At 48.0% G+C, this 12,045-nt stretch overlaps 2 protein-coding genes across 2 annotated transcripts; one reads left to right on the top strand and one right to left on the bottom strand.

The window, feature by feature from the left end:
• The first annotated feature begins 2,089 nt into the window (after window positions 1-2,089).
• On the top strand, window positions 2,090-3,533 carry LOC109742411 (transcription factor MYB58-like). Its single transcript, XM_020301497.1, has 3 exons — window positions 2,090-2,225; window positions 2,685-2,814; window positions 2,930-3,533. Exons 1-3 carry the CDS (start codon window positions 2,090-2,092, stop codon window positions 3,531-3,533), a joined length of 870 nt encoding a protein of 289 aa, XP_020157086.1.
• A 3,810-nt stretch (window positions 3,534-7,343) lies between these two features.
• LOC109742406 (LRR receptor-like serine/threonine-protein kinase IOS1) lies at window positions 7,344-11,702 on the bottom strand. The gene is made up of 11 exons (XM_045234907.2): window positions 10,700-11,702; window positions 10,442-10,580; window positions 10,196-10,267; window positions 10,027-10,098; window positions 9,851-9,931; window positions 9,302-9,465; window positions 8,950-9,197; window positions 8,619-8,745; window positions 8,451-8,513; window positions 8,154-8,346; window positions 7,344-8,080 (listed from the first exon to the last, which is right to left on the bottom strand). The coding sequence occupies exons 1-11, from the start codon at window positions 11,619-11,621 to the stop codon at window positions 7,636-7,638; spliced, it is 2,526 nt and encodes an 841-aa protein (XP_045090842.2). The 5' UTR covers window positions 11,622-11,702; the 3' UTR covers window positions 7,344-7,635.
• Between the last annotated feature and the right edge of the window lie 343 nt (window positions 11,703-12,045).

The following is a 12,045-nucleotide window of genomic DNA, read 5'->3' as shown; positions in this document are numbered from 1 at the left end:
TTTTTTCATTTTGTGCAAACATGGAGGTTGATTTTACCCTTTTCTCTATTGTGATATTTTGGTGTACTGCTATTTGGTACTGTAAATTTTAATGTCTTCAAAAGATAAAATACCTAACCAACTACTTTATGAATAAAATCATAACTTATTTGTGTGCTAAAACCTCGACTTGATATTGCAGCACTAGCACGGCAAGAGATGATAGTAGAAGATAGTGATATGAGTCTTATCAAACATTGATGGGGAGAGAAATGATTTTTTAAAAGTATATACAAGGTGAGATGGAGGAAATAATGAGAGAGACAGCGCACTATAAAAGAATCATCAATGGACCATAACTATCAATAAAACATACACCCACAAATAAAAGCATCTTCATTATTTCAATGAAAAATGATAGCGAAGAACAACTTAAGTTCATTTCAACTACTAACTATTGCAAAACAATAGAATTAATTCAACTTTGATGATAATAAGATGACCCCCATAGGATAATAACTTGCCCTTCCAAGCTTTTTCTGAAAGCAGTCCTCAATGCCCTTCTATTCTGCATTGGGAGGCCAAGGAATCAAAACAGAAGTGAGGTAGTCTCACAACCAAAGTCATTTGTACCAGTTCTTGTCTTCTTTGGCCTTACTAAAGCAGAAGATCTCACTCTTGTGAAAATTATTTTGGGGCTATATAGTTGCTCGAATAGCCAAAGAATTAGCTTCATATTAATTGCGCCCTTTCCATGCCATGCTCCATAAAAACGATAGTGTCGTTCGCATACTGTAGTACGTACACACCACAATCCACCAAATGTGGTATAAGGCCTGACCATCCCATTTGGCTCTTGCACGTTATAAGCACTACCGCCATATCATCAATGATGTTGAAAAGGATTGGTGATAAAGGATCACCCAACAGCAATCCCTTCATTGCTTGAAATAGTGATCAATGTCATTATGCTCTTAACCTTAACACCAACATTGCCTTTCTGTTTGAATGATAACATTTGGGCGTAAAGCCTCTCATGCACATGACCTGCTTAAGAAGGGCCCCTTGTCCTTGTTATAGATTTTAAAACGTGCACCTTTAATATAACTACATCAAGTTTCTTGGTATGTAACTCATAGAAAGTCTCACACAAGAAGACTCCTTCTAAGATGTGCCACCCATGCATAAAAGCGGGTTAGGTTTGTCTCACGGCTTTGTGCGGAATTGATGCAATGTGATTAGTGGCTACTTTGGTGGTCGTGGCCTCATGGGAAACTACCAGCAACACCAGCTACATGTATGTACTACCATCTATATACAATCTTTTGAAGCGGAAGTAATCAAGCTATCACCAAGCTAGGTCATGAGATTAGCGGCTAAAACGAAATAGATTATCGTCTGGTAGTTGCCAAGTTATCATCAAGCTTTTCTAGGTATATGGAATACGGGCCAATGCAAGTGCCTATAGACTAGAGGCCGGGGCCGCCTGACCAAAGCATATATGTCGAGTCTCTTTTGAGCATCTCGGCAAGAACTGACACTTATTGAACTTCTATACATATAATGTTGCAGCGCGTCATACAAAAGAGAATAGTGGTTATCTTGGTATTTTGTTTTTGCGAGGATCGGTTATGTATATATGCAAGTTGTAGCTAGTACAGTATGAGTTAAACTGACCGGTAGTGGTTGAACTCTTCTGGATGAGACTATGAGGGTGTTTGTTTTCAGGGACTTATTTGGTTTAGGGACTTAAAAAAGTCCCTATAAGTCTCATCTAAATCAAACATGAGGGACTTATAGGGACTTAAAGTGGGCATTTGGGACTTATGAAATAAGACTCTCAAGAAGAGTCTTATAGGGACTTATAGTTACAAGTCCCAGAACCAAACAGGTAGGGACTTTTTAGGGACTTGGGACTAAAAAAGTCTTAGGACTTACTATGAACCAAACAGGGCCTATATATGCTTGGTCAACTTGCTCAGTGCAGGGCCGTTGCTGCTCTACATAACCCCTTCCTAACCGTCGGGAGGATTACTCGACCGGAATCGGCGATCCCGCTCCCTCTCCTTCCCACATCTGCATTCTGCGGCCTGAACTGTTGGACTGATCCATGGGGAGGTCTCCCTGCTGCGACAAGGCGAGCGTGAAGCGAGGGCCGTGGTCGCGGGAGGAGGACGCCATTCTCAGGAACTTCGTCAGAAGGTTCGCCAATGCCGGCAACTGGATCACGCTGCCACAGAAAGCAGGTACCGTATACGTGTTACGTGCTACGGCCGGCCGCCGGCGTATATAGTTCATCCGAGACGAAAGGAAGAACGCGCCTGCCGGAGCTAGGAATTCATTCGTCAGCCGTACGCACTTAGGTTCATTTTTGCTTCCACCGTACTACGTACGTACGTGCCTTGAGGATGGTGCTAACAGTGGTCAAAAGAAACTCGTGTGAGCTAGGTTCGTCTGCTAGCAGTGGAATGCATGTGTGAGTTGCGACGTCTCTGTCTAGCAAGGCTGGTTGGTTGACAATTGACACAGTTTACGTAGTTAGTTTACGCAAGCTTATCATCGCTGCGTAATTAATTTACTCACCTAGCCAGGACTCCAGTTAGCGTGTGGCACACGTCAGAGTGCTTGTCCACTCTGCAAAGCACTTTACCTTCTCTATAGCTAGTTCTGTTTCTACTAGTAGTAATTTGCATATGCATCATCAGGGCTTAACCGCTGTGGCAAGAGCTGCCGGCTGCGGTGGCTCAACTACCTCCGCCCCGCGCTCCGGCACGGCGGCTTCACCGACGAGGAGGACAGCCTCATATTGTCCCTCTACGGCGACATCGGAAGCAGGTATATATACACGGATACATGACTACCTAGTTCTTTGTTGAACATATATACGTTTGACGGCTGAATTAATGTCACTACTTGAAACTATATATGTGGTGGTTTGGTTTGTAACCAGGTGGTCGGTGATCGCGGCCAAGCTCCCCGGCCGAACAGACAACGACGTCAAGAACCACTGGAACACCAAGCTCAAGAAGAGGTACTACTCGCTGACCGCGGCGCCATCAACTCCCCCTACAGGCGGCGACGCCGTCGCGTCCGCCGACAGCCCTCACGGGGTCGATCAATCGTCCCTCCCCCCTCCTCCACCGGCCATGGTGAACCTCGGCGCGGCCCTCGCCACGCTCGACGACGGCGGAGAGCTCACGCGTGAATCGGAGCAGCTGTACGCCGAGCTCATGGGGCTCATCGAGCCGCAGTCCACGACCCGTGAATCCACCGGGGAGGTGATGTCGTCGCCGTCGTCATTTGGAACAAGTCCGACGGCCAGTAGTTTTGCAGCGGGGAGCAGCGCTACGTGGCCAGTGGACGTGCATGACACAATACTGTGGCCGGAGTCTAGCGGGAGCGGCACGGTTGAATTTGATGATCCTTGCGTTGCTCACACTTTCGGTCCGGCGTCCACGCCCGACTCTTTCCAAGATTTGTTGGCCTCATCTTACGACGAGGTCATAGCGACTCAAGAGTTGCTGTACCTAGGAATGAATTGGTCTGAATTCTGAATTAGCGTGGTTACTTTTGTATATATTTAGATCTACTGTTTTTAAGTTATACTCCCTCCGGTCGTTTTTAGTTTGCATATAAGTTTTTGTCCGAAGACAAAGTATCTCTACTTTAACCAAACTTATAAAAAATATCGACATTCTCAATGTCAAATTAATATTGTTAGATTCATTATGAAATATAGTTTCATAATACATATATATTTGGTTTTGTAGATGTTAATATTTTTTAATATAAAATTGGTCAAACTTTGCATAGTTTGACTTGAGACAAATATAATACTCAGAGTAAAAATGACCAGAGGGAGCGAGTATTACCACACATCATGAAAAGCTTGTCTTAGATCTGTCTACCATCTTTTTGGGACGGAGTATAAAACATTTTGATTCGTAACTAGAATACCCATGACATGAAATCTTTTTTTAGAAACGGGAACAAAAAATTTGTCTCATCTTATTAATTAAGAAGAAGAATGACAAGGTTTGAGAGTTTCATGACCACAAATGTCAATACACAAGGGGAGCACTCTCCCGAAATTTTTTAGCCCCGGCAATGATCCAAATCTTCGCCTCAATGTTGATCGAGAAAATCACGTGGGTTGGTAAAGATGACTTGTTTCGAAAAACTCTCGCATTTCTTCATTCCAGATTGGCCAACAAACCAGCATCTTCATAAAATTGAACGCCCTCCCGCCATTCCGAGTTGTCCGTCGCTAGCATTCCACCAATATCTTACCCAATGTAGGTCAGACCCATCGCTAGCCTGAGATTACATCCCAAGCCAGTTATAGATCATGTTCCAAAGACGAATAGAGTAGGGATATTTGAAAATAAGGTGTACTGCCGATTCCGTTCCGTTTTGCACAACTGGCAAAGACTACAGTTTGGCCAACCCCTCTATGCAAATATTTCCGCCGTCCAAATTATGTTTCGGAGAATGAGCCATGAGAAAAAACATAATCTTTGGTGACGCAAAAAACATTCCACACCATCCTAGACATGTACGACTTGACCAAGCTGGCGAACTGCATCCGATAATTAGAGGTGGTGGAGTAGCACCCGTCAGCAGTGAATTTCCATCGAATGTCGTCTTTGGTGCCTGGAGTGAGTTGCACCTATTGGATCTTGCACCAAAGATTGAAGAACGGGATTCTCAGGGGTCCATGATGCTAAGCTTTGGTTAGGCGATCCACATATATATATTTCGACACCCCCGGAAGTATGGTTCAAGAGGCCTATACGTGGACGGACAGAGAGGGGTTAACACCATTTTTGGATAATTTGCGAACGCTAGGACTTAAACTCAAGACCTTAGAACCTGATACCATGTTAAGCTTCATGCACTACCCAACGCAACCAAAAGTCTGAATTGATGAAAAGGCATAAGCAATTCATATATACACTTCAACACATGACAACTGGGCAACGGGCGCACTCGGGGCCAGCTTTCTGTAGTGTTTTTCGTTGCGCCTACGTATGTCATCTCATGCGTTGGTCCACATGCGCCAGGTGAGCCTGGGTCGTCATGTTAGCGTCGTTCGTTCCCTGCCGCGTTGTTTGGTTCGCGCCAGCCAGGTACACGTGACTTTTTTTTGAGCATCAGTACAAACATAAGCGCTCATATACACGCGCATACACTCACCCCTATGAACGCACACACGCACACCCTATCCCTATGAGCACCTCCGAGAAACTGAGCCGGCATATCATCTTGAGACTTGGTACACGTGACTTGTTCGTTGAATATTGCATTGTCAGCCTTGTCGTGTAGGGTTCTGAGGGGCTTGTCTGGCCAGCCTTGTTTGCGTATGCTCGGATGGTGGATGTTGTTTGGCTTGTGAGGGGCTTGCCTGGCCAGCCTTGTTTGTGTATGCTCGGATGGTGGATGTTGTTTGGCTGGTACCGTTTCGCCCTGCAGGTAGGTGTGCGCGTGGGGTTGTGAGGGACCTGTCCGGTCGGCCTTGTTTGCGTGTGCCCGGATGGTGGATGTTGTCGGAGCTGCTGCGCCTCCTGGTATCCTTTCATCTGCTTGGATGCATTGACGAGTGTGCGAGGTGCCGTCTTGCCCGGTTTATTTGTGTCTCTTTGATCCTTTGGTAGTTCGGCGATGCTGGGTCTACCGCAGCGCTTGTGCGTGTCATGTACCCTGTCGATGTTGTTCGCCGTCATATGCAACGTCGCGCCGCCGCTTTTGCGGTGATTTGGACGTTTGCGCGTCATATGTTGGGTCGGTATAGTGCATGTTTCCTTCTTGTGTGTAGTTCGACGGCATGTAGCCTTGCAACGCTTCGCTGCATTTGCTACGAAATAGGTATGTTATGTGCTGTGTCAGTGCAACAATTTTTTGTGTTTGATGTATTGTACATTGCATTCAACATGGCATCATTGCATTTGCGGTGCGTGAGAAGTGGGTGTGTCGGTCACTTGCTTGGGCCCGCCACACAAGCATCGTAGCCCATCAATCAAGCCCAACCAAAGGACAACACAAACTTATACCAGGGTTTGGGCCCTCACCTCCCAAAATACTAGCCAGCTTAGAGGAGACATCCTCAACCTTGTAAGTTGTGCTCTATCTCCTTCTACAACTGATGTGTGACTAAAGCTCAGAAATCTCTCCATGACACATTGATCACCATGGGCCGCTAACACGAGTCTTTCTAACCCACCAACCACCCGCGAGTCCATCACGATTTATTTTCTAGGTACCTAGACTCTGATACCACTTGTTAGAATAATCTGACGTACAACTGATCCATCGAGGAACAAGCAATCACAGCACAATGACGACAGCGAGATTTCGTAACGAGGTTCGAAGAACTTGCCTATTCCCGGGGCAATGGCTAGTTGACTACGAGCAGTCCTCCGTGAGAACGACAACACCGAATGCACTAGGTACTGGCACATGCCGCCGGCTCCTCCCGCGTGCATGTCGTTATCTAGTCATCGTTGGTTACAACATGGGGTACCTCTCATTATATAAGAGGCTAAGGGTATAAACTGTTCGACTCCAACATTACATGTATTCTGCCCACTCTACAACATAAGTCCAATCTAACCTGACCTTGTACATACTATTCGACACAAACACATTAGTGTTGAAAAAGGCACGACAGCGACACACGATTGGTCTAGCTTGCGGGAGGCTTTACCACAGACGCTTCCGGAATATCCTAACACCGTGTCATGGAGAATCACCCCGACGACAGAGTTCTCGGTGAGCTCGGCATATCATGCTCTGTGCTAGGCACCAAACACACCTTGGTTAGCTCCAATGTGGAAAGCCCCCGTCCCCCTGATGATTAAGATATTCGTTTGGCAGCTACTGCGAAATCGCCTCCCCTCGGGGACAGAGGTTCTTAAGCGACACGGCCCCGGGAACGGCCTGTGCCCCTATCGGAGACGGAGGCACATATCCTCTTCGCTTGTACTTTTGCAAGGGTGACGTGGACGTTCGTTTACGAGGCGCTGGGACCTGAATGGGAGGCCCTGGACCTTGCGGACTTCCTTAACCATAGGACTACCCATCCGCCGCAACATTGCCGCCTTTTCTGGCTAGTTTTTGCGGCGATGACATCGACACTTTGGACGAGTCGTAATAAGATGGTGGTTGAGAAGGTCTTTCCGGCAAAGGCATCTGACTCCTTCAAATTCCTTGCTTTTATGCAGCACTGGCACCCGCTCTCGAGGCAGCGTGAGCATACCCGCCTCGGCCACATGATGAATGCGCTTCTAGCTACAGTGCGTCGGCTCGCAGCATCGTAGTGTCGCTTTGCGACTGCCACTAGGTGGCCTTTTTTCATATTTCTTTTATGTTTTCTTGGGCATTGTTGTGTTGTGGCCCCAGCCGTTGGTTTGTAGTTTGGGATTTGCTTGATTGTTGTACGGAACTTTGCTTTATTTATAAAACGGGGCGAAAGCCTATTTCGAGAAAGCGACACACAATCAAAAGCCTATTTAGAGGAAGCGACACACCCTCAAAGAAGGGGGAGCTCAATGGAGAAGAGGGAATAGATACCGTTTGTTCTTATTGTGGGGACATGTTATGAGGTTGAAGCTCACAGCTAAACAGAAACTCGGATAAATCACAACGACATTCTCAGACTTATCTAGCTGCGGGGCCACTCACCAGGTCTAGCACCCTCCCACTCTGCGTACTCTGGCTTGCAGCGTCACTGCTTTCCGCATACTCGTCGGCGTCGCCACTTCCGGTGTAGGAACCGTGCACCCTCTCAGAGCCTTCTTCCAGCTCCAAGCTCTCCTTGAGCTGGACGACGACGTCGGCCATGGTGGGCCTCTGGCTGGCCGCCTGCTCCGTGCACCTCAGGGCAAGGTCGGCGACCTTCCAGACGGAGTTGAGGTCGTACCGCCCCCGCATGTTGTCGTCCACGACGCTCTCGATGTCGCCCTTGGCGAGCCTCTGCCTCGCCCACTGCACGATGTGCACGCTCTCCGGGAGGATCGGGGGCTGGCCGGTGACCACCTCCAGCAGCACGATCCCGAAGCTGTACACGTCGCTCTTCTCGCTGAGCTGGAACGAAGTGTAGTACCTGCAGAGCTCGTGCTGTCAGAGAGCACTTCAGTTTGCTTCTCTCTGGTTTTGGTTAGTGGGGAGGAACGTACTCGGGGTCGAGATATCCTGGGGTTCCCACTACTCGCGTGGAGACATGGGACTGGAGGTCGTTGTTGAAGGCCTTGGACAGCCCAAAGTCGGCGATCTTGGCCTCCAGGTTGCTCCCGTTCAGGAGTATGTTGGCCGTCTTCACGTCCCTGTGGATCAGCGGCGGCGTGCACGCCTTGTGCAGGTACTCCAGGCCTGTACACATCGTCAGAAAATGAAAATTCAGTTAGGTTGTTTTCTGACAGAGAAGAGAAGAGAAGCTGGTGTGTCCAAAGAAGTTAGCCTAGTAGCTAGCAAACCTTGAGCGGAGTCGAGCGAAATCCTTAGTCTTTGGCGCCATGTTAGGGACTCAGATGATTTTTCTGAAGGATACATACAAGTAATCAATAGGAGTTTCAGGGGTGAGAGTAGACGCTACTACTTTTTTTTTTTTGACGCGTAAGACGCTACTACTTGTCCGTTGGTACCTCTTAGCTTCTCTTGTAAAGTTCCTTCAGACATGTACTCGTACACAAGAGCTGAGTGTTGCCCATCCTTGCAGTGGCCAACCAGATTCACCAAGTTCCTGTGATGAACTCTAATCAAATGTAGAGCCTGAAATGCAATTCAGAGTACTTCTGTCAACGAGTGACCAAGTGTTTTTTTTTTTTGCAGTATATGATTTGGCGAAACTGACAAATTCTTGTTACTAAAGTAGTTGGGTAAAATTGATTTGATTAATTTTATGCACACGATGGAAGAAAAAAAGCAGGTATAGGTAATTAGGAATGAGAGGAAAAGAGCTGGAGGAAGCCTAACCTCTGCCAAGAACTCATTAACCCCTTGAGATGACGATTCTGAGCGTGTTTTGACTGCAACTGGGGTTCCATCTTCCAAGTAGCCAAGATAGACTACTCCGAACCCACCTTTGCCAATGGACTTCTCGAAGCTATTTGTGATTGTCTTTAGCTCTTTGTAACTGAACTGGCGGTTATCGAATTGCATTGAGACAGCGTCGCCATTGTCTTCTTTTGATTTACCTCCATTCAGCGGTCTGACAGAAAGATCTGCATAGGTACTAGTGCTTTATTAGCAACCAAGAACACAGTACACTATATTTTTCCTTAACAGTAATTAGACAAGTACTTGGTTTACAGTCAATAGAAATCACCATTTTCAGTTCTTCTCCTGCGAAGGCACAGCGTAAGAGTTACCACCACAACCACCATTACAGAAAGTACGACGGCAGCCACAGCGACAGTTACGGCAGTGCTCCTGTTAGGTTTTTTTCCTTGTGGCTGGTCATTGCTGATGCTGCTTATGTTCGCTTCAATCCTAACATTCACCAAAAAAATAAGGGTCACAAATCATAGTGAAAATAGAACAGTGTTAAAGGATATGTTGGATAAAGGAGCATTCTACTTTTCTCTGATCTTCACAGGCTATTGCTAAAACCCTATTAAAATGTTCAGATTTTTAATCCTTTGTTTGCTAATGCACAATAGGATTGTGAGTTGTGACAATGAGCAGGTTCGTGATTATATTTATTTTCTTCTGAGCTACGATATAGTATATATATAGGAAGATAATATACTACTCCTTCTGTATACTACTCCTTCTCTAAATAAGATCTTTTAGATCACTACTTATCTAAAAGATCTTATATTAGTTTACAGAGGGAGTACCTTTCAGCGCACAAAAAAAAGGGATAATATACTACCTTAAAGAAAGTGCACCTTCTTGCGACCTTTTTAGAAGACTTTCTGGAACAGATCCATTGAACTTGTTGCCGGTCAAATCTCTGAGGGGAAACAGGGGACGGGATTAATGTTGGGCGAGTGTAACAGTGACAATGTATGATCAAAGTAGTACAAATCTCATAGTCATTGATCCTACAGGACAGCAAGCGACGGTAGTTGTGCAAGAAATTCAGGAATGTTCCCTGTCAAACTGTTGTGAGATAAATCCCTGAAAGATCAAAAAAATTCCAACTATTAGCACTGAATATGCAGCACAAAAATACTGACGGAGAACTAGAGTAGTAAAATAGATGATGCATATTTACAGGTTCTGAAGAGCAGTGAGATTGCTTAAAAGAGTGGTGATTTCTCCAGCCAACCCATTGGAGGACAAGTTTCTGCATTCCAAAGGTTACATGTTTCTCAGTTATTTTACTATGTAACATAGTACGTACTCCCTCCGTCCGATGTAAGACGTTTTTTGACACTACACTAGTGTAAAAAAAATGTCTTGCATTATGGGACAGAGGGAGTAGTATTTAGGACTGAATTTGCATCTTGCAGGAACTCACAGTGAGGTGATCCTTGGTGCGCTAGAGATTGCATAGTTGCAACCTACACCGTCCCACAAATATACCTTGGGGCCACACGGATCACCCATCCAGTTCCTCTTGATCTCATACTTGGCCTTGATAGCCATAATGGCACTCACTAGGTTCCCCCAAATTAATTAAATAAAACAACAAAATGTCAGCTTCATTTCAGTAAAAATCACTGTGCATAACGAAATTCAGTTCAGAGACACCAATTTGCATGTATAGAGACCATACCATCTCCTCCATCGGTTGCACGCTCTGCAGTAGGCACCATGACATAGATCTCCAGCGCATTGAGCAATGGCGGCAGCGTGGAGTTGGCGGTCGGTTCGATCCTGAAGCTGTACTCCACGCTCCCTGTCACCATCCCGAACATTGAGCTGGAGTAGCGGAACTCCGGGGAGAAGGGCTTGCTGTACCAGAGGCCGTTGTTGAGGTAGACCTCGCAGATCCTCGCCTCGCTGCTGTTGAGCCGCCGGAGCTCGGCCATGTGAAGCACGGCGAAGTAGTCGAGCTCCTTGTTCGACTCGTACGCGTCCCAGTAGAACCGCAGGCTGAAGCCGTCGTCCACGGTGGCGGCCGTCTGCATCACCGCCGACGGCACCTCGAACTGGTCCCCGGCGACGTAGCGCACGTTGCCCGTCGTGTTGGCCGGGTTCCATGACCGCAGGTTCGCCAGCACCTTCCAGACGCGGTCGTGGGGGTCCGACGGGTACCTTACGACCAGCTTCTCGTCGTCGGGGCCGAGGTTGTACCGGCCGTGGACGGCCATGGACAGGGAGGCGTTCGCCACGACGGTGTAGAGGGTGTCCGGGAGCGGGCGCAGCTCGAGGCCGGAGATGAAGGGCGTGCCGAGCCCCTTCTTGCCGACGAGGCAGACCTGGACGTAGTCGTCGGGCACGACGGCGATGATCTCCGCCTGGAAGGGGTCGGAGACGCTGGAGACGTTCACGGTCTGCCAGAAGTTGACGCCGAGGTGGAGGTCGAACACGGCGAGGCCGCCGGGGCCCAGCCCGTCGTAGTTCCCGTGCAGGAAGGTGGCGCGGACCAGGTACTTGGTGCCCGGCGTCAGGGGGCGCACGGTGTAGCAGTTCCGGGCGCCGGTGGGGAAGCTCCGGAGGTCGTTGTAGAGCCTCGGCAGCTTCAGGTCGATCATGTCGGCGTGCTCGGCGGAGATGTTGTGGCTGACGCCCGCGTCCACGAACTGCGCGTCGGAGACGTACGGCAGCCAGGTGACGGCGTCGACGTAGCCGGCGCTCGGAGGGCTGCCGCAGTCGATGCTGATGAAACCTGGAACCGAACAGTTCGAGGGTGCCACGAGTGTGTAATGTATCGGACTCCGGGGAGAAATGTGTGGATTGCAGGCAGCTTACCGCGAGTGTTTGCTTGAGCGCGAGCATGGAGCACGGCATGGGCGACGCAGATGGAGATGATCGACAAGACGGCGGCCGTCGTCCGCACGGAGCCCTGGCGCGACATGGCTAGCTGATGATGACCTCCAGCTCAAGGTGCCTCCGTGATCTTGGAAAGAGAACATCAACGGATGGAGCTAATGCACTGATTTATTTTGGGTTAATGCA

This window comes from Aegilops tauschii, chromosome 3 (genome assembly GCF_002575655.3).
Source record: "Aegilops tauschii subsp. strangulata cultivar AL8/78 chromosome 3, Aet v6.0, whole genome shotgun sequence".
Lineage (NCBI taxonomy): Eukaryota > Viridiplantae > Streptophyta > Magnoliopsida > Poales > Poaceae > Aegilops > Aegilops tauschii.
This window is presented reverse-complemented; position numbering and strand designations above follow the sequence as displayed.

Coding starts and splice junctions, on each gene's coding strand:
- LOC109742411 (XM_020301497.1), top strand. CDS start 2,090: ATGGGGAGGTCTCCCTGCTGCGACAAGGCGAGCGTGAAGCGAGGGCCG. Junction 2,226..2,684: donor CACGCTGCCACAGAAAGCAG/GTACCGTATACG, acceptor ATGCATCATCAG/GGCTTAACCGCTGTGGCAAG. Junction 2,815..2,929: donor TACGGCGACATCGGAAGCAG/GTATATATACAC, acceptor GTTTGTAACCAG/GTGGTCGGTGATCGCGGCCA.
- LOC109742406 (XM_045234907.2), bottom strand. CDS start 11,621: ATGATCGACCTGAAGCTGCCGAGGCTCTACAACGACCTCCGGAGCTTC. Junction 10,268..10,441: donor GCACCAAGGATCACCTCACT/GTGAGTTCCTGC, acceptor TTTGGAATGCAG/AAACTTGTCCTCCAATGGGT. Junction 8,514..8,618: donor TTTACAAGAGAAGCTAAGAG/GTACCAACGGAC, acceptor TGTATCCTTCAG/AAAAATCATCTGAGTCCCTA.